Raw genomic sequence first — 21,198 nt, forward strand, 5'->3', positions numbered from 1 at the left:
GACGTGCCTTTTCTGCTCCATCTCTAACTCTACAAGTTTATCCAGGCATTCAACTCCACTGATGCACGGGTGACTCCCGGACTTTCTGCATTCTGTATCTGTTTATCCAAATGTCTACACAACATCTCCCCTTGGACATTGAGTGAGCATCTCAAAAATCCCAGGTCCACAGCAGAACATTTGCTACTGTCCCGTTGTCCATTTCTTCCCATCCTATTCCTTCCTCCCCTGCAAATGCCATGATCGTCCCCCCCCAGGCACCAAAGCAAAAATGCAGAAGTCGGCTGGGGACACTGTCTCCTCGCTCCACAATTCCCCTACAGACACGGGCATTTTCTCTCAGCTTCCCCGCTGCCCATACCTGCTCCTTCTTGGCTTCACCTGACTCCCCCTGTCTCCCCATACCCATACTAGGGCTAAACTCAATTCATGTTCCAGGTTCAGCTTTGCCGGGCCACGCTGCCCTCTGGCTGGGTCAAGCCCCAAACCTCTACCACCCAAAATGGTATTACATCTGGCCATGGTCCACCAATTACCCACAGGCAAGTGTGGCCTTTCCAGTGGCTTCTCTCTGATGTGATGGCTCACCTTATATCCAAATCCTCAAAAAGCCTCAGACATTGCAGGCTTCTCCCTCACCTTCTTTTGGACAATGGAATCTATCCAAGGGTGACGCATTAGCCTGAAATCATCTCAGTTAATCCTGGTTTTAGATATTTACGGAGATCAGTCAGCTCAAAAGAAATAGTTCGTTACAAGACAAATAAACCAAGCCAGATTTGGTTTTTATTCCTGGGAATGACCTCAAGATTTTTATAGAGCAAGGCAGTAAGCAGCTACATATCAGAGATCACAAATGCATGGTTACAAAACAAATTTTTAAACCCAGCAGTCTTAATGTCAATGGCTGTTTGTGGCTTTAAACTAACATTTGCAAAGGAAGCATCACTCCGAAGTGCTATGTCTCGCCCAGCTGAAACAGAAGCAAAGATGACTGGAGCGAGGCCAGGGATGCACACGCTGGCTCTGAGATGCATGGGCAAATGCCTGGGGCCAGGAAGAGCAGGAGCGATCCTGAAGGCACACAATGCTGAGAACACACCGCAGATCTCACAATGCACCAAGAGTAAGAGTAATTATGGCACAACTTGGGCACACAATGCTGAGAACACACCGCAGATCTCACAATGCACCAAGAGTAAGAGTAATTATGGCACAACGTGTCGACCCAATGACAGACAAAGAGGCCAATGGAACAAAAGACAGAGGCCAGAAACAGACCCACAAAGATATGATTACCCGATAAAGAGGGAGAGGATCAGCAATGCAACACCTGGGGCCAGGCCAGCTGGACCAAAGACGGGACAGACAAGTCTCATCCCCTGACTCACACTGTGCCCAAGAAACAGCTTCCAGGGGATCTGAGATTTCAGTGGGAAACATTAAAACAATGGTTTTACCTTCATGGTCACGGCACAGGCAAGGCCCGCTCCAAAAGGACATAAAAAGCGTCGCCAGAACAGAAAAATGACAAACTGGATGACTGTAAGATGAAACGCTTTGGTCAGTGGAAGATACCACCAGCAGAATGAACAGGTAAGCCACAAAGGGGCTTCCTGCACACATAAAGTCAAGACAAAACTTCTTTAAATTTTCTACAAGTCAATAAGGGAAGACTGGCGATCTGATAGAAAAATGAGCAAAACTCTTGCACAGGCACTTCCCAAAGAGGATATCCAAGCAGCCAAAACCATGGAAGGTGCTCAGCTCATGGGTCACCAGGGAACCACAAACACAAACCATGACCCGATACCCATATTCCCTCCCTGAGGCTAAGATGCAAACAGACAAAGTCAAGTGTGGCGAGGATATGACTCCACAAATGCTGGTTGGCATACACATGGTGGAACCGTTCCAGAAAACTGTGTTTACTACATCGTATGTGCCTGCACTGCGCGCCAGCCTGTCACAGCAGAAGTGTTCGCGGACAGCCACCTCGAATCCCACACGGACCTGTGACAGCACACCACCAGCGATGGCCAGAGGTCAGAACTCAGGGAAATGTCAGCAGCAGTCCCATGGACTCATGGCCGTGGCCGTGAGAATAAACGTTTACTGATACGCACAACACATATAAAACCTAGAACCCACAAGCCTTGAGTAAACAATAGCAGCTGGACACGGAGGAGGACGTGTGGCATGAGTGCATTGTGTTCTAGGTCAAAAATAGGCAAATGGAGCAATGGTGTCAGCCATCAGGCTACTGGTCTGCTTTGGGATCTGGGACTGGAAAGGGGGACGAGGGGCTTCCGAGGGCTGGTAACACGGTACGCTCGTACTGTGGACAGTCCTCAGGCCTCTTGCCGCTGGTGTGCAGACTTACAGTGTGTGGCTTACTCTCCAAGGAAAAGTTTTCATGGCTTGAAGAGCAGGTGTGACAAAAACACATCGGAGGGATCTGGATGGAATATTATCATGAAATGTGAGAAAAGAAGAAAGAGTAGCCTCTCCAAATTAGTATCTTATAATGTAAAATGTAACTTTGTATAATGAAACTAACTATTCTAATTAGAATAATTTGACATTCCTTTCTGTAGTTGTTATCGACCATTTCTATATTCAAATCAGCCAAAGGTGAGTTTTGAGACTTGTCTTTAGGAACAAAAACGGGGAGGTGTCCTAAGTGAAGACTGTCCCATGCATGTTCCAAGCAGCTGTGTCAGCAGGGAGAGGGGCAGATAACTGAGCAGCTGCGCTCCTGCCTTTCCCCAGCAGTGGGGATGGTGACCGGCACACAGTCTGCTGGAGCGAACAGAGGTATGCCCGGAAAGAGCCCGGGTCTGAGAATGGAGAGGCCACATGTGAGCAAAGCCCGCAAAGGGGGCCGAGGGCATACTGTGCGTTGGGCAGGGGCTCTGGTCCCTCGCCTCCTCCCAGCCACCAGTGGGACAGACACAGGGGAGCCTAGCCAAACTCAACCTGGGGCCGACCCCTTCCTTCCAGATTGCAGCCAGGTCTCCACAGTGAGTTCTGACAGATCCCTCACTGCTGGGTCAGTGAGCTGGAGCTGGAGGGATGGGAACTAACTCAAAGGGCTGCCTTTATAAAGCTGGGGAAAGAGGACATTAGATCAGAACAATCAGACTCAGCAACACTAAAAACATGCATAAGAGCTTTTCACCCCCAAGAACTGGGATGAGTGAGGGGCACACAGATTTGCTTCTGGTGGTAGCAACGTGCTGACACGCCTGAGCTGAAGCTGCAGGACAACCCGTGACGGGCCTTGTCCACCTGCTGCTTAGTGGGCGCACAGGTGCACAGCCGCCAGACCGAGAGGCTCAGACGCTCTGACCCTCTGACTGCCCGAGAGGCTGGTGACTTGCAAACTGGGAGCCACATGCTCGCAGGGAGGACTACATGGCTTCAAGCATGGGAAGCACCTAGGAGAGTCCCTCCTGGCCCGCCCGAGGAAAGGCATTCAGGCCCCCAGTGTTTCTCCGTATGGTGGTCCATGAGCCAGGAATCCCTCCTGAGGTCCCCTGCTCTTGTTCCTAGAGAGGACTGGGTCATGCCAGAGACATGGGCTCTCCCCCAAGGGGGAGGCAGAGCCTAGTTATGACGGCCATAGGAGACCCATCTGGTAGAGTCAGGGCAAGGGTTCCTCATTCATTTCACTAGTTCACTCTGGTGGCCTCAACAAATTCTACCAGGATATCACAGGACTGTGAAGGTATCCCAAGCTTACTAGGTTCCAGACTTCGGTGTCACTCATTCATTGGCTGTTTCAAATGCCAACACTGACCCAGGACTGGATACATCAGGGACAGGGCTTAGGGTGGGGGATGAGAACCCACTCTTTCTGGGTTGAGCTTTTATCCTACAGGTAATGGGAACTCACGGAAGTCCTTTGTGCAAGAAAGTGTCATGGCTTCAGTTTTGTTTAGAATTTGAGAGCCCATACCCTCCCAATTATAGTGAAAAAAATTGTATCACAAGAATTCTGTGTCTGGGGACGCCTGGGTGGCTCAGTTGGTTAAGCAGCTGCCTTCGGCTCAGGTCATGATCCCAGCGTCCTGGGATCGAGTCCCACATCGAGCTCCTTGCTCCGCAGGGAGCCTGCTTCTCCCTCTGACTCTGACTGCCATTCTGTCTGCCTGTGCTCGCTCTCGCTCTCTCTCTCTCTGACAAATAAATAAATAAAATCTTTATAAAAAAAAAAAAAAAAGAATTCTGTGTCTGGCCATGATGGAGTAATGGGGACCAGACTTCCCATCTCACCACATATTAAAAACAGACCAACAACAGTCCTCAAAAACTGGACCACAGTCACTGTAAGACTCTGATTCATGATGGAAAAGAGACCAGGGAGCGGAGTCCTGAGACTGCCCAACACCCAGCCAGCAGGTACCCACAAAGGGCAGCACAGGGAAAGAGGAGCTGCGTAGGTGACAGCTCTCTCATTGTGCTGAACAGAGACCAGACTCAGGGAAGCCCTGGTGGCTGGAATCTGTGGGGCGACAATAGCGAGTAGGAAAAGAGCTGTGGGGAGCTCACAGGAGACCCTGGGGCCTGTTGCTGAGTTCTGGCTCATGTGGGCACAGGGTGAAACCCCATGAGGCTGGGCAAAGAGCGGCCAGTGAGCTGCAGGCTGACCTGCCCCCACAGTTCACACAGATTTCCAGGCAGTTCTAGTTGGACACATGTCCCTCAAAGGAGACCCCACATGTGTTAGGCTCAAGTAGTGTGGCTAAACCAGCCTATAGTAAAAGCTACCCTAGACTTGCCCTAAAAAAGCCTAAAAACAAGCCTCACAGGGATCAAGCCAACCAATAAGCAGCTTACCGGCCTATGTGCTCTTCAAAGGAAGACAACAAAATCTAGCACCGGCTGAAAATCTCTACACATGTGAAGATGCAGAAAAATGTAGCCCGTAACCGGTCAACAGGACAGACTCACAAATGACAGTAATGGCGTGTTAGTAGCCAAGGACTTGAAGACAGGCAGAGATGCCTCAAACATGATCACGGGTGTAAGGAAGGCAGGGACTCAGCGAGGAGAAAGGCAAAGGGCTGGAGGAGCCTCAGAGGCCCTGCTGAGACAAAGATACAGCCCTGGAAGCGAGTAGGTCACAGGATGGCATGAACGCATATCAGACACCGTGGAAGAAGAGATCAGTGAACTTAAAGATGGAGCTAAGGGATCTATGAGCCATGAAGCGTAGGAGAGAAAAAGAAAAACTAAAAATGAGCGTATCTCCAGGGCAGTAGGAAAAGCCTGAGTGGCCAACATTCTTGTAATTAAAGGAGAAAATACCTGACCCTCAGGAGGCATGTACCCAGCAAAACCAAATCAAGACTTACTAGAGTTAAACTGCTGAACACCAGCAATAACAAGAAAATCTCAAAAGCCTTCTAAGCGGCACTCCCGGAGGCATACACTTGATCTTCTTAGAGTTCATCTTGCTTGGGGACAGGGAAGTTTTTCCTAAGTTGCACAAAAACTACTCGAAGACAGCCCTTGGAAAAGCCCTGAGTCATCCTCGATCTCAGGGTCTACTTTTAAATCTTTCCTCAGAATTATTCTGGCCAATCAAGTTTTCAACCCAGTCTATAAGATGCTTTTCCTCGGCAAGTTTATGAATAATCTGAGCGTGAATCTATGAAAATTTTCTAGACCATTCTGTAAGTCTTTTGGTTGGAAAACCTCCCACATTTAAAACAATATTCTTTCAGTAGATCCTTTATGAATGTAGAACAAAGACCAAAACACGCATAAGCAACAAGTGTGTAGCTGGATTTCCACAAGTGAACACACCCTTGGAGCCAGCTTCCAGGTCAGCTCCCAGATCAAGAGGCAGAACTTGAGCTGCCCAGAAGCTATAACCACTTCCCTGATGGAACACATGACTTACAGAAATTGTTTATATGCTCCACTCTTTTTACACTACAGTTTTGTAAGAGAGGCTTCCCCCTGCCAAGAAACAAAGTAATTAATTCCCTTGGAGTAGGAAGGATATATACCTGCTTCCAGATAGGGCCTCTGGAGGGAGGATGAGGAAAAGACACAGGAGGGGTACAAATGGGACCTCGACCATGATTTTAATGCTTTAGGAAAAGAGTCGAAAGCAAATACTCCCAAACGTTAACATTTGTAACTTCTAGAAGGTATGTATGTGCTCAATGGCTTTATTACTTTAAACTTCTGTTTGCTCAAAAAAAAAAAAAATTCACAATAGAAATAATTATGAAAAGGGGCCTCTGGGTGGCTCAGTCAGTTAAGCATCTGCTTCAGCTGAGGTCATGATCTCGGGGCCCTGGGATAGAGCCCCGCATCATCGGGCTCTCTGCTCAACAGGGAGAGTCTGCTTCTCCTTCTCCCTCTGCCCCTCCCCCCACTTATGCGTTCTCTCTCAAGTAAATAGTCTTTTAAAAAGAGAAAAATTACTAATAAAAGCTCTCTCCAAATATCTTATAGAACTGGCAAGAAAGAAGCACGGTGGAAGGCATCTTGGCATGAATCAAGTCTCCGTGCTTCCCCAAACTAAAATCTACAGTCTGCCTAGTGTTTACAAATACTTAGAACTCATTCCCTGAAGTACTTCAGGTGCCTGGTGCCCAGAGGATCAGGCAAAAGGGGGATGTGTAAAGACCTCGTCTACAGCAACCTACTTTCCTCTTTCGTTTCCTACTAAAAGTTCCATTTAGAAACAAGACAAGCCTGCACATGGCAGCATCCCAAGTAAGTGAGGGCACATGAAGTGGGCTCACAGGCTTCCTGTCCCCACGCGACAGCAGGCGGGTAGAGGGGTGGCTGGGCAGACCACAAACCCGCCTCAGACTTCACAAAAGCAACCATAGGAGGAGGCTGTCTTGTGGTGCCATAACAGGAGAAAAAAAAAAGGAGGGAGAAAAAAAGCCAAAGAAAGGTTAAAAACAAAAACGTTTCTGCAGGTTCTCTGTCTGACCCACCCGAGTCCACAGCCATTGTCCTGGGAAAGGAGGGGACTCAGCAGAACCCTGACATTCTCAGTAAGGTGGGCTAATGGGGAAGCCGGGGAGAGCAGGGATAAACTTTTGTGGGTACATCCCCAGCTGGCCCCAAGAATCTCGCAGGGGCTCAGCGCTGAGGTCTCCGTAGGCTGGACAATGTACCAGAAAGTGATTGGGGTCATGGCAACTGCTGACCTATGTAGATGGGAAGGTGAACGAATAGAGAGGTAAATGGATGGGTAGATGGATGGATGGAGAGAGGAAAGAAGGTGTATAACATGCAAAAGACAAACACAAAGTCTGGTCTGAAAGGAAACCTAGCGTAAAGAAGGTTAAAACTCTTCATATTTCTAGGAGGGAACGGGGAGAGCACACAGCTGACAAAACAAATTGAGGACAAGAGCAATACTATTATAGCACCAAAAAAGAGATAAAAAGAGACAAGATAGATATGAAAATCTCATAACTTAGAATAAAAGATTTTCGCCACCAAGTTGTGCAGAGTACGATAAGAACAGACTGACTTCTTGAAGAAGCAGAAACATGAGGAACAAAGCACCTGTAGACTCTCAGAAAGCCGCTAGCAAGTCTAAGTGAAAAAGAAGAGACAGAGAAGCCTGTGAAAGGGTGGATGGCGAGCCTTCTCTCCTCCACTCCACATAGAACGGAAGCTCTCAGCATGGGCTCTGGGTCTGACACCAGACTGCACGTTCCACGGGTGACGTGTACTCTTGTGGCCATGAGCCCAGGACGGGTAGGAACCCAGGAGGAGAATGTGGAGGCTGCTGGCCAGGTCTCTCTTGGGTGTCCGAGCCACCAAGCAGCCTGAGGGACCCCGGCCCGGTCCTCTCCACCGAGCAGCACATGTGGAGGACCCAAATCTGCATGGGTGACCTGGGACGTCGGGTAGCATGGCTTCGACCTGCCATCCCCCTGCCTCAGCGGCTCTCCACAGAAACACCTGATGTGGTGCTCCCCTATTTCAGAGTGGCTGGATATGGGTCGACTTTTTTTTTAAGGATTATTTATTTGAGAGAGAGAGAAAGCATGAGCAGCAAGAGGGGCAGAGGGAGAAAATATCAAGCAGACTCCTCACTGACCAGGGAGCCTGATGTAAGACTAAATCCCACAACCTACGAGATTACAACCTGAGCTGAAACCAACATGCAGATGGCCAATAGGTACGTGAAAAGATCCTCAACATCCCTCATCATCAGGGAAATGCAAGTCAAAACCACAGTGAGGAATCACCTCACCATCAGGATGACCCTTATCCAAGAGACAAGAAACAACAGGTGTTGGCCAGGACGTGGAGAAAAGGGACCCTTGTGCCCTGTTGGTGGGAAGGTAAGTGGGTGTGGCCACTATGGAACCAGTAGGGAGGTTCCTCAGGAAATAAAAATAGAGCTTCCCTGTGACCCAGCAACCCCACCTCTGGGTATGTGTCCAAAGGGACTGAAATCAGGACATCCAAGAGAGATCTGCACCCCTGTGTTCACAACAGTTGAGGCGTGGTGTTGGTCGACAGGTGAAGGGATGAAGAAATTATGATATATCCATTCAGGGGAGAATTATCTGTTCAGTCTTCAAGAAGGAATTCTTATCTCCTTCGGGACACAATGCATGGACCCAGAGGACAATATGCTACATGAAGTAAGCCAGACATAGACAGGTACTGTGCGTTCTCTCTCGCGTGTGGGATCTAAAATATAGCGGATGCTTGAACAGCACAGGGCTTAGGGTGATCTAACTCATTCCCCACACAGTCACAAACCCAAAATCTGTGTTCTCTTTCGAAACTTCATTGCGGAAAGTCTTCTATTGACTAGGAGACTTGCTGATGACACACACAGCTGACCCACACATAGTCAGTTGTCACAGTATCATAGGTTGTATCTTACAATAAAGTAGGTCAGAGAAAAGAAAATCCTAAGGACAATGTATTTCCAGGACTGTCCTGTATTTATTGGGGAAAAAAACCCCTGTGTCTAAGCGTGAAGTTCAAGGGCACCTGGAGTCTAAGTCCACAAAGGCAAAAGGCAGGAGGTGGTTAGCAGGGGTGGCGCAAGGGGGACGGAGAAGATGTGGTTGAGCTTCACGGAGTTTCAGTTATAAGATGACTGGGCTCTGAGGACCTCGGGTCCAAATGATGACCACACTTCACAAACCTGTCCTGTGCACTTGTGATCTGCTAAGAGAGTCAATGTTAAGGTCCTCATCTACACCTCCCCACAAGTAACCATGCAAGGTGATGGGCATGTTAAATACCTTGATTGCGGTGATCATTTCACATTGTATATGTGTATCAAATCACCGTGTCGCATACCTTAAACACATACAATTTTTATTTGTCCTCTCTGCCTCAGTAAAGCTGGGGAAAATGAAAATAATTGTAAAAAGAAACACAAAGAGCCTGCGTGCAGAATATGGGTACTAGGAGTGGGGACGGGCCAGAGTGTGCATGGCCAGGTACCAATGTGGCCAAAACACACGGCCTTGTTTCTGGACTGCGCCTTTCCTGAGGCCCAAGGTCCGTGACATGTGTCATCTTAGTGGCTTGCTAACATGACATATCGTTGCCCTCTACTCTGACCACAGTTACTAAATGATCCCAACTTATGAACACAGCTTTTTTAGCTCCCAGTTACACAGGAACTAAAGAGCAAGGGATACTTCCCCATCTCCCCGTGACGGAGTGCTAAGGACAGAAGTAGGAGAGGCACCGCCCCAGAGTTTGCAAAGTCAAGGCTGGCTCGATGAAGCCCAGAAAGGCCCCCATGGCTCCGGCCACACGGGACAACTCAGCTGCCCCTTCCCTCCTAACCCACCAGCCCGGGGACGCACCGGCCATCTCTCCACTGCCCTACGGCTCCCCAGACTGTGCACGTCCTTGGAAAGAGCAGACATAAAAACAGGCGAGAGGAGGCTTAAAATCAAAGCCCATGTACATTCAGAGAACAAACAAGAATTAAAAATCCCATGCGTCTTTTATCTGGTATTATTGCCGACTTCAAAAATGTTCCTGTTTTGATGTTAAAACAATAATCAAAACTAGTAGAAAGGACTGCTCTTCGTTTATGGCACAGAGTTCGTAACGGACTTCAAAAATATGTGTCTCTGGGTGCCTGGGTGGCTCAGTGGGTTAAGCCTCTGCCTTAGGCTTAGGTCATGATCCCAGGGTCCTGGGATTGAGTCCCAAATTGGGTTCTCCACTCCGCGGGGAGCCTGCTTCCTCCTCTCTCTCTCTGCCTACTTGTGACCTCTGTCAGATAAATAAATAAAATCTTAAAAAAAAATGTGTGTCTGTTAGTGAGAGGCGATGGGTGGCAGCTTCTGGAGGAAGACAGGAGACTGGCCACATGTGACCCCCCCCATGGGCCGGCCACCTGGAAGAAGGCTTGGGCTGCAGCCCCAGCACCATGACTCAACCAGACTGCTCTGCTTTTGTGCTCTACCAAATGCGGTTCTGCGGGGCTTGCCTGCTTGTGTTCTAGAGAGTTCCACCAACGACTAAAACCTTTGAAAGCCACTATCCCAGCCAAGGCTCTGCCTGCGAGTCCTGTGAACACCTTCATTCAGTCATTCATCCAGCGGCCACTCTGGGTACTGCCTGCTGTGCAGGGCACCAAAGCCACCGCAGGGAGGCCACCTGCCAGCAGGTGGACAGGTAGACAACGCAGCCATACAGACAGATAATGAGGATGACAGCCGCGTCAGCAGTGCTGGGCACAGATGGAGCCAGGCCAACACTCAGAGGAAGGCTGGTTGGCAGGCACAGATCCCTCAGAGGAGCTGCCACAGGACAGGGATGGGGCCTGAGGGGCACATGAGACCAGGGCAGGGGGATGGTGCCCGGCAAGGCGCAGGCAAGCTCCAGCAGGCCCAGCTGGGTGTTGGTAGGGGAGCAGGCCACAGAGGGCTGGTAGTTTCGGGGAAGGGACTGCGGGAGGCAGGCGGTGTGGACAGGCCCCCCAGGGGACAGAGAGGCTCTGGGAGCAGTGTCGGGGGAGAGCCGAGAGCCAGACGGGTGAGGTGGCGTTCACGGACAGCTGGGCGGAGGTGTCATGTGGCCCCTGCGGGGACTGTGTCCATGGCCCTGCCCACCGCATGCACCTGGGGTGGGGGGAACAAACGTTCCCCCTCGCGCCTCACTTCTCAGCTTCAAAAGGCACATCTAGGAATGGCAGAAAGCAGCCTAACCTTTTGGGGACGTAGGAGTTGGGTGGGAGGGGAATCCTGGCAAAGCTGCTTGGTACGGGGTAAAAAAAGGAGAGAACTCAAATACAGGAAGAAGCTTTTATTACAAGAAAGCCGCCCCACTCCAAGCCCAGACTGAGAGTCGGGCCGGCCCCTCTCACCGCCCCACCTCGGCACTTCTGGCTTTCAGCTGTGGGCGGCCACTCAGAGCAAGTTTTGAATAACTTCCCACAGGGTGACAGCTCCATTTTTAAGACTCTCTGTGATGCTAGAATGTTCTTCCTTTCCTTGAGGCAGAAGCTGCCCCTGGGCTTCGCCCCCCCTCCCCTTCCCCAGTCCTGGCTTGCCTTCCACAGGGGCCGACCTCCAACCCTGCCTGCACAAGGGTCTCTGGCGGCGGGGAGCCGTCAATGAGGCCTCTCCTTGTGAGAAAGTGGAAATACTCCTCAAGTTGACAAGGATCACAAAACCAGCCTTGTCCACTTCCCTAAAACAAAGCCACACTAGACGGTGAGAGGCTGTGAGATAAAGGGACACTACGTGAAACAGAAGACAGTGGTTACTGACGGTGTCTCTGAGTGGGTGGGTGATGGCCACCTCACCAAGGCCACGAAGGATGTCCATGTGGAGACCTCCCCCAACTGTGAATTGGCTCCTGGGGCCCTGCCTTCCTCCCGGAGCAGGTGTGCTGCTTGGAGCTCCCAGGCCCCTCGGCAAACCTGACTCTCCCGGCCAGCACAGCACCCCAAACATCCCCATGGGGAAACCTACTGCAAGCCTCTGCCTGGGTCCACTTGGCAGGCCCCTGTCTGCTGCTGGGGAAGTGTCCCCAGGAAGCAGGGTCAGGGACTGGAAGGGGGGCTGGGGCTAGACCTGGGGCGAGATGGGGCGGGAAGACGGGAGCCACGAGACTCGGTGGCCGCATTCCCCCCGCAGGTTCTGTGCTCAGGCTGACCTCAGGGTCAGAATCCCCGAATTCCAGCCACTAACTTGGTTTCTCTGTGACTCTGATCAGCGTAGCCTCTCTCTGGCTCAGTGCGCTCACCTGCAAAGATGGCAGAATATAATCTATTCCTCCTAGACCTAGCGTGCAAATTCAATGAGAAACTTGTTCTTCTTACAAATCAGAAGGGAAATCAAAGGTGGAAAAATTTAAAAAGCATTTAAAAAATAAAATAAAACACACACAAGCTGTCTGAAGCAGCTCCTGAGGTCCAGGACGTACTCATGGAATAGTGAGCCCTTCCCTTCCTGCCCTGCACAGAGAAGGGCCTGGAAGGTGCCCTGAGGCACCCAGGTCTGCAAGGGTGGAAGGCCTTGCAGGGGAGGGGCCCTGCCTGCCACCAGCGGGGTGCCTTTTCCTCAGGAAGGACACACAGGACCATGAGTCTAGGGCTTCCCACACTCAGGGGGCTTGGCTTTGTACACACCCCGAGAGGACGAGATTCCCAACCTCTGGGACTCCTGCACCCACTCCTGACAGAACAAAACTGTCATGGGGATTAGGCTTAATATTTATGTTGAAATTGAACTTCTCACATTTATAAATCCCCTGCAGAAATGCATGTCTTCTACCAGGAAAGAAAGGGTAAGCATAAACAGAATGTTATAGAAACCACTTGCTTTTTTTCCTGGATTTGGTTACTGGTTCTATTTCTTTTCATTAAGGAAATCGTTCCCACTCCCAGCTGAAGGCTGATTAAATGGCATAATTATCACTGTATGTGAAATACGGAACGTAATTCCTTTTATTAGAATAAATCAATCCCCAAACACAACCTTCCCAATCCACGGCCCCAACCTCAGGGATCAGCATGTCTGTAATTCAAGAGGTGCTCTGCAGGCACCCCACGAGCGCTAGGGAGCAGGGCTGCAGGCTTGAGCCGAGCCACCCGCTGTGCCAGCAGCCCCGTCCAGGGCCCGCCACCAAAGCCAGTGGTTGTGCCAAAAGACAGTGTCGAGAACACCACATTGAGTTTCTTTTTCCCTTTGGGTCCCCAGGCACCCTTGAACCCCAGACCTGTCCCGCTCTGGCCGCCACCACTGCTGGCCCTCAGACCTGCTGTCGGCAGTCATGAGAACACAGGGCTCATATCTTTTGATACACTAGAACATTCGATTCTCAAAAGACAGAAGAATATATTAATTAAAACATGTGGAAAACAAAAGGGAAATTGAGAGTATAAGGACTTTCCTGAGTATCATAAAAACCTGGGAACCAGCACTGAGCTAAAAGAACGAGGTTCCGTCAGAGCAATTTCCAAGCCAAGAGGACATCTGTGGCCTCTCCGTGCTGGGTCGCTCCCAGAAAAGGAGTCCCCACGCACGACACTACTTAGAGGCAGGAAGGAGGCTTCCTTTCATTCTTACCTCTTACCTCCTCCTCTTACCCTGGGGCGTCAAATCACTCACTGGGCCCTTCCATAGCACCTGTGTCTCACCCAAGTTTCCAGAATTGCTCAAATTCGGCCAGAGCTTTGCAATCTTCGCCTGCTGGTTAGCAAGCCAGCATGTTTGGACTCGTCAGGACAGGTGTGGGATGGGACATGCTGCCGCCGAGGCCGGCTCGGGGCTGGGCTCCTAACATGTCTCTGCAGTGAACGGCTTCCAGAACTCGCATCCCTGCCCGCTGGGAGCCACGGCAGAAGCTCCCCCCACCTCAGCCCCGACAGCAACCCTCCCCCAGGGGACGGGGAGAGGCAAGGCAAACATCTCTTCTGGGTCAACCAATGGCAAACACACTTCCACAATTTGAACACTTCATTAAAAATAATAAAAAATAGACATCAGAAATTGGGACTTACCACCATCAGATACAGTTGCAGACTGAAAGAAAAGAGAGAGAGACATGAGTTAATGAAGCCTCATGACAAGTCGGGAAGCAGTAGGTCCGTCATGCGAGTGCAGTGGGCCCCAACTCCAGGCAAGGGCTCCGGAGGACACGCGGGCACCTCTGTACGCCGAGTGCCGTGCTCCCACTTCCTGAGCGAACCCCGCCCAAGCCGGGCGGGCCAGGGACCCAGGGCTCTGCGCGAGTCATCACCACTTTCATGGGAAGAGAACAAATCCCAGCATGTTTGACACCATTAGAACACCTCAGGGAAGGCAGGCTCAGGAGCCCACGGCAGTGCAGGCAGCATGTGGGGTACATGGGGTACTGAGGACACAGGCCCCCTGCACACTGTACTCAGGCCCACCCTGCACCAGGCTGCTCAATTGCCTCCACCTGTGTGGGGATCCAGGCCCCATCGCAGGGTGCTGGGGACAGGTGCAGGGGAGAGTCCCTCGGGGGTCAGCCCGCAGCCCGCCTGCCAGTAGGGAGCCTGGACAGGGTGGGAGTGAAGCAGGGAAGGGCGGTTGCCTCAAAGGCACCAGGGCAAGAAGGAACAAGTTGTGCAAGAGGAGAACAGGCCAGCAGGCGGCGGGAGGCCATGAGGGAGGACCTGGGAGGACAGACAGAGGAACTAATAAAAGGCCCATCTGAGGAAGATGACTGCAAGACACCGCACAGGCCGCGGGGCCAGTGGTGGGGGAGGGGAGGGGCGGCTAAGGAAGGAGAGGACCTGGGTGCACAGACACAGGAGGCTGGAAAGAGCCAACGAGAGAAGGACACAGGAGCCTGTAGGGATAGCTTGCCACCTCGCTGGGCGTCCTGGCACCACAGCTCCCCAGGATGATGTGAGGACCGATCCCCAAGGGCACATGTGCTGAGATACGGGCTCTGGGGCCTCCCCAAGTTGCCCTCCGGCCATCACCATGCACACAACCAATCCTAGCAGCTACACATTTCCCGGTGGTGACCAAAGCCCCCCAGGGCTCAGTTGTGGCCACAGAATCCCTGGCACTCTGGCCTGGAGAAAGACCCATGTCCTTTCTGTGGAGGCAGGTGACACCAGAGTGCACGACATGAGGACGGTCTGCCCAAAGGCCCGGCTGACAGACCATTCCTAACACCAGGCCCCCCTAAACCTCGCCTCCCAGTCTACTTGGAAGATGGGGGACCCTCTCGCATTTGGAGCCCCTCACCTTGTGGGACTTAAACCTGCAAGGCTAGAGGCCTGACTAAGGGATGACCTTCTGCCCCAGGGAAAGGGCCTGTGCTCCAACAGGCCTGTGCTCTGACAGTTTTGGGATCGGGGCTCCTCGTGATTTCAAACCATCCTGAGTCCAGGGGGCAGAACTTCTCTAAAACTGAACCCTGGCACTTTATCAAGCCGTTCCCAACAGCAAACACACACACTGGTGCGTGTCCAGTCTTCACACTTCCATCTTGCCAGACAGGCAGCCAAGTGTGGACCGCAGCCAGCCAGCACCAGGCCATCAGCCCTCAGCCACTGGGGGTCTAAACTTCCCTCTGGAAGCACAGGGTAGTCTCCTTCCCAGGCTGACGAGTGCTGTGTGGGAAGCTGTCCCTCCCGTCCTCACAGTAAATCACCCACAGTCACGTTATAAACTCAGTAGCATTAAAGGCACAGTATTCCCTGGAGATTATGCAAAGAAAATCCACAAGGCCACACACAGAATCAGAAATACTGTCAATAATAACATCTGAGAAATTAATCATGAAATGCAAACTTCACCAATCAGAAGGCCATGGTCAACATCGTGTCGCAATGATGGTGAAAACGACATTCTCAGATGTCAGCAGACGGAACAAATGCACTAAAAATCTCTCTACACCCACCCCCAAAATGAACCAAAACCACGATCCAGGACAGAGGCGTGTCCCTGAAGCAGAAAGAGATGGGAAAAGGTGGGGGTGAAAGGGAGGTGCCGTGGAGGGGCAGCGGGGAAGCCACGCGGATGAGGCAGGAAGGGGCTGGGCCGGGGGTCAGGTGCAGAGCGTGAGCCACATGCCCCGGGGCTCTTGGACAAAGATGCCCAGCTCCCTAATCCTTCTGGGAGGAAAGCAGCCCATTGGAGGCCTGGCTGGAGTTCCAAAAGTGAGCCCGCCCAAACTTGAGCTCACAATTCAAACTGACCCCCCCCACCCCGCCGCCCTGGGACCCAAGAGAAAAGCCCACCAGGAGAAAAGAGCCAGCAGAAAGGACAAGAGACCCTTGCACACTGGAAAGTTCTGATGGAGAATGCCCCTGAGCTCTGAACTCATCAGTGGAAGCTGGAACCTACACAAGAGGAGATGAGGGGGCCTCCGGGAAACACAGTCCTCCACGAGGTGTCTGACAGTGAAGGATGCTGAGATCAGACGCTGGGGAAAGGGGTGAGCCCGGGGGAGGCTGTGGAGGAGAGTCTGGGATCTGGAAGACAGCCCTGAGAATGGTCACTCTTGTGGCCAGTCAGAGACCAGAAGGGCCGGCAGCGAACAGGGGAGGAGTGGCACAAGGCCCAGACACAGGCCAGCGGACTCTTTCAGAAAGGACAGCTGGGGCTGTCCTTTGCAGGGGCAAGAGCTCACCGCCCACAGACCATTCCCAGGACGCCCCAAGCACGTCCTCCAGAAGAGGAGCTCCAGCATTCCGGGTGCCTCCGCTGTTCACCATGTTCTAAGAGGCACTCAAGATCTCTAAGCCATAGCCTCAAATGTGCCTTCCCTTCCCTTGCCCCAGTTTGGGAAGCTGAGCCCAAAGAGCACCTCCCAAACTTAAAATGCTAAGGAATGTTCGGGGCTCCTGGGGGGGTGGCGTGGTCAGTTCAATTCCAACTTTGAGTTTCAGCTCAGGTCGTGATCTCCGGGTTGTGAGATCAAGCCTTGCATTGGGCTCCGTGCTCAGCCGGGAGTCTGCTGGAGATCCTCTCTCCCCCTCTGCCTCTGCCCTCCCCCCAAATCAATCAATCAATCTTTAAAGTGCCAAGGAAAGTTCTAGGCATCTGGAAAGCTGAGCGTTAATGGGCTCTTTGTGCTAAGGCTCTTCCCAGAGGGGCCAGTCAGGGCTCAGAGGTCACAGATGTCCCCCTATAACCCCACATCTTCTCAAGCTCACATGAGCACTGCTCCTAGCACACCGACCACAGTGTGAGAGGGGTCATGAGGAGGCTAGACTTCTGGCCTCACTCATGGCCACCACCTTCTGCTCTGGACCTGCTGCCCTAGTGATGCTCTAGGGAGACATGCTTCAGTATTACCCAGACACAGGGAGCCTGGGGAGCTCAGTCGGTTGAGTCACCTCTTGGCTTGGGTCATGATCTCGGGGTCCTGGGATTGAGGCCCGCATCAGGCTCCCTGCTCCCTGCCCCTCTCCCAAATAAATACATGAAATCTTTGGGGGGGGAAATATATATAAAATCCAGACAAAAAACCACTGTCCTCTACAAGTTCACATATTTTTGGAGAAACAGATGATGCTTTTCCTAACTAGCTTACTTAATCTGCAAGTAACTAATGTATAATTACTAGGAACCAGAACCTGATTCCTCTGTTTACTGTCCCATATTTACTGTCCTTTACAGGCGCACAGAGGCAGATGTCAGCTGATATCTGCTCAGCACCCCAGCTCCCTGGCCCCTGAGATGGACATGGGAGCAGGCTGTGAGCAGCACCGATCAGGGGCCGTTGCTCCAAGAGGAGGCCTGAAGAGATGATGTCGCCCCCCCCAACCAGCAGGGGCTGGCAGAGCAGGGCTGGGAGGCTCCCTGTGGGGAGCATGGGGTTGGGGGGTGCATAGCGGGCTGTACTGCAGCCAGTGTTTGGTGCTCAGCGAGGAGTGGGGAGGAGGCGCAGACAGACAACCTGACAACAACGGGGAGGTGGAAAGGAGGGGGAACCCCCAAATCATTTCTGTTTGCCTCAGGATCGATGACATGCCTGATTCTGACCCAAGTTACCCTTTTAAAGCCTGGTCTGTAATTTTTTTTTAGCACAGCCCAGCTGATGGGAGGGCGTGGTCCAAAATGGCAAAGCTTCGGAACCCTCCCCCCAACCCCGATACTTGCCACAGAGCATCCCCCGGGGGCAGGCCCACTGCTCAGCATGACTTAGAGTCGGGCATTCCCAAGGTCTCAGCACAGGGAGACCACAGGACTACTACACACATCGTTACAAGTTACAACTTAATGCCCCTGATGTTTATGTTGATGTCCAGGACAATCTGGATCACAACTCATTTTCATCAGTCTATACTCGTGGGCTCTTTCTGTAGTCCGTATGTGCAAGTTACACTTACAAAAGCCGCAGAACTGCAAAAACAAGCCGCCAGTGACAAAGGTCCCAGTAAGTGATCATCTCCCTCTGCTTACCATAACGAAACAGCTCAAGAGTGTTCTAGAACATATGCTTGCAGGACTGGAATTTACACTGACATAACATATTTGTTTGAAAGAAACTTACAAAGTATGGTAGATACGCAATTTAAGTTCAAACCATCTCCATTCCTCAGGTCAGCCTCTTAAACTGGACAGTTCAGTGGTAATCAGACTTGTTCCCAGCAGGAACCCTGGACACATTCTGTGGATATTTTACTTTGAATTAACAGTGTGAAAGTTTCCAATCATTAATATGAAGGAAAGTATATGAGAAGCTAGCATTTCTCAAGGCTGGACCTGTCTGTAATACTAGACAAGGGCATGGATTAAGCTAGATCCTCACCAAATTACTTGGCATATAGTCGTATATAATACCAATTTTCAATTTTGAGACACTGACAGAATTTCCTACTTTGGACATACAAAGTATTAATCAGCCCCATCTGAGTCCTAAATAAAAGACTAAAGGCTGGACGTTGCCCAAATGTATCAAACGTTCTGAATACAAAAAGAATAGAAATAACACAAATGATGAAAAAGCCTTAATACATGTTTACGTGACTTTTTAAAAACTTCATCATTGGGGCACTGGGGAGCTCAGTCGGTTAAGCATCTGTCTTTGTCTCCAGTCATGATCCCAGGGTCCTGGGATAGAGCCCTGGGTTGAGCTCCCTGCTCTGCGGGGAGCCTGCTTCTCCCTCTGCCTGCAGCTCCCCTTGCTTGTGTGCTCTCTCCTTCTGTCTCCCTCTCTCTCAAATAAATAAAATCGTAAAAAAAAAAAAAAAACCCACACTTGATTGTTTAAGTTTTAGATGATTCCTCATTGGACTGAATGCGGAAGAGAGTGGGCCCGTGTAGGGCCTGTTGCGGGGGCTGTAACCTGACTTGGGCTCCGCGGGCCCAGGGGACTTCACGCCCAACCATGACCCCCAAAGGAGTTACAAAATCAATTCAAAGGCCATGAGCCACATTTGTCAACCATGAAGTAAGATGAGTAGAAAAACGTGCAAGGAAAATACCAAGTACTTTCCGGGATCCGTGCTGTGTGTGTCACATGTGCAAGGTCCTGACATAACCCCTGTCTCCTCCTGCCGAGTGTAGTTCCAGGACTCTGAGGACCCAGCCCTTCCCGTGCCCTCACCCCCATTCCCCACTCCCCTCTGCGGTCTCACCTGGCTGGTCCACCCACCTGGCTATGGCATCAGCTGTGCCTTCTCAGGGAAGCCTTACTTGCCAGGCCCCTGAGGTGGGCCCACCACAGCCTTGATGTCTGCCCTTGCTGGTCAGCTCCCAGGTCCCTCAGTGGCGGGGCACAGGAGTGACCCCCCATAGACCGTCCCCACACTGGGCTGCCAGTGATCTATCCCAGCCCCAGCTCTCTCCATGTTCACGCACGTGAGTCACAAGCACATGCACACTCCACACAACCACTTTCCAGCAGGCCCAGCTAAAGAGACACCTGGAGGGAAGGCTCCCGTGGAGGCAGGGAAAGGGCATATATTTCTAAGGTCCAAACTAGGATGTGCACAATAAAGGATTTCCGTGATCCGGGAAATAGGGAGGACATGGGGCAAATGACACAGGATGAAGGCACTCTGGGTGTGTCCAGTGCCGCGTGATGTGGGCCAGGGGGGACCCATCAGAGCACAGCACACCACACTGGGTGCAGCCCGAGGGGGAGAGGGGACGGGGCAATAGAGGGCCTTGGGTCAGATGTGGGCAGAGCCCAAGCTCAGAATCGAACCCGGGCTTCTCTCCCTAAAGCATGCGTGCGTGTCTGCACCTGCCTCCCAAAGACCTCTTCATCCTTCAGTAAAATCAGAAGAGACCCAAGCAGCCCAAACCTACGATGGATGACAGCATTTCCCCAAGAACGTAAGAGTGAGTGTTCCTGGCACACCCTCAGGGAAGCCTGAGATGACACACTTTGCAAACATCCTGGTGAGTGGCACACGGGCTCCACACTAATGCGAGGAACTCGGTGTGTACATCCGACTTCACCCCCAAATCCTCTGACCTTGACATAAAGACTGCCAATCCCATTTCCTCACCAGCTGGCCCAACTCAAGAAGGACACGAGGTGGGAAGCAGCAGAAGGTCTGGAATGACACCCACAACTTCACATCCCAGTAAGACAGCAGTGAGCGCTGGGACGTCCCTTCCTGGGATGCTCCACTGAGTCTCGCTCTGAGACAGACCCTGTCGCGGAGGAGCTCCTGCAGGAATGGGACATGCAGAGACATGCAGGGGGCCGGAATCCAAGCTCCACTCTTGTGTGAAGTGCAAGCCCAACCCCAGGGATACACTTTCTCATAAAGGCCAAGACGTGTCAGTGGTTTGCTTCCCCTCGTCAATGCCTCTGCACACATGTGTGCAGGGAAAGGGGGGGGGCGCACTTCAACAAAGCCGTCTCCACAGCCCCCAGACCGGGCAGCCCCGCGCACAGGTGCTTCTGCTGGGTGTCGGAGATGAATCCAAAAATGTCAGATCTCTGCTGCCTGGGCAAGTCAGGCGCCATGGGAGAGAGCACAGCACAGAGAAGGGCACGCAAAGGCATCCCCATGGGGTGTCGCGGGAGACTGGCTAATGCAGGGCGGAGTGAGCAGTGCCCAGGGCTGCAGGCAAGAGAGCAAGGTGGGGGCGAGGAAAGAAGAACACAGGGACAGATTTGAGGGCTGAGTCCATGGGCCTGTGGACACGGAGGGCTCGAGGGAAGGCCTGACTGAGGGGCAGGGGAGACGGAGGGAGAAGCCCAAGTCCGACTTGGCCACTGTTTCCCACCCGCCTCCGGCACATCCAGAGGGAGCTGGGA

General features: G+C 51.9%; 1 protein-coding gene across 7 annotated transcripts in view; it reads right to left on the reverse strand.

Annotated features, from left to right (window-relative positions):
• Window positions 1-21,198, reverse strand: part of RGS12 (regulator of G protein signaling 12) — a 104,618-nt gene that overhangs the window by 33,946 nt on the left and 49,474 nt on the right. For all 7 annotated transcript variants that reach the window (XR_014311168.1, XM_082728732.1, XM_082728731.1 and 4 more), the window contains one exon: window positions 13,991-14,012. Coding sequence is in view for 6 of the 7 variants with exons in the window: in XM_082728732.1 (XP_082584858.1) it covers window positions 13,991-14,012 (22 nt within the window). In the remaining variant the exon portion in view is untranslated. The remainder of the gene's footprint in view (window positions 1-13,990; window positions 14,013-21,198) is intronic.

Source organism: Mustela nivalis, assembly GCF_964662115.1.
Source record: "Mustela nivalis genome assembly, chromosome: 4".
NCBI lineage: Eukaryota > Metazoa > Chordata > Mammalia > Carnivora > Mustelidae > Mustela > Mustela nivalis.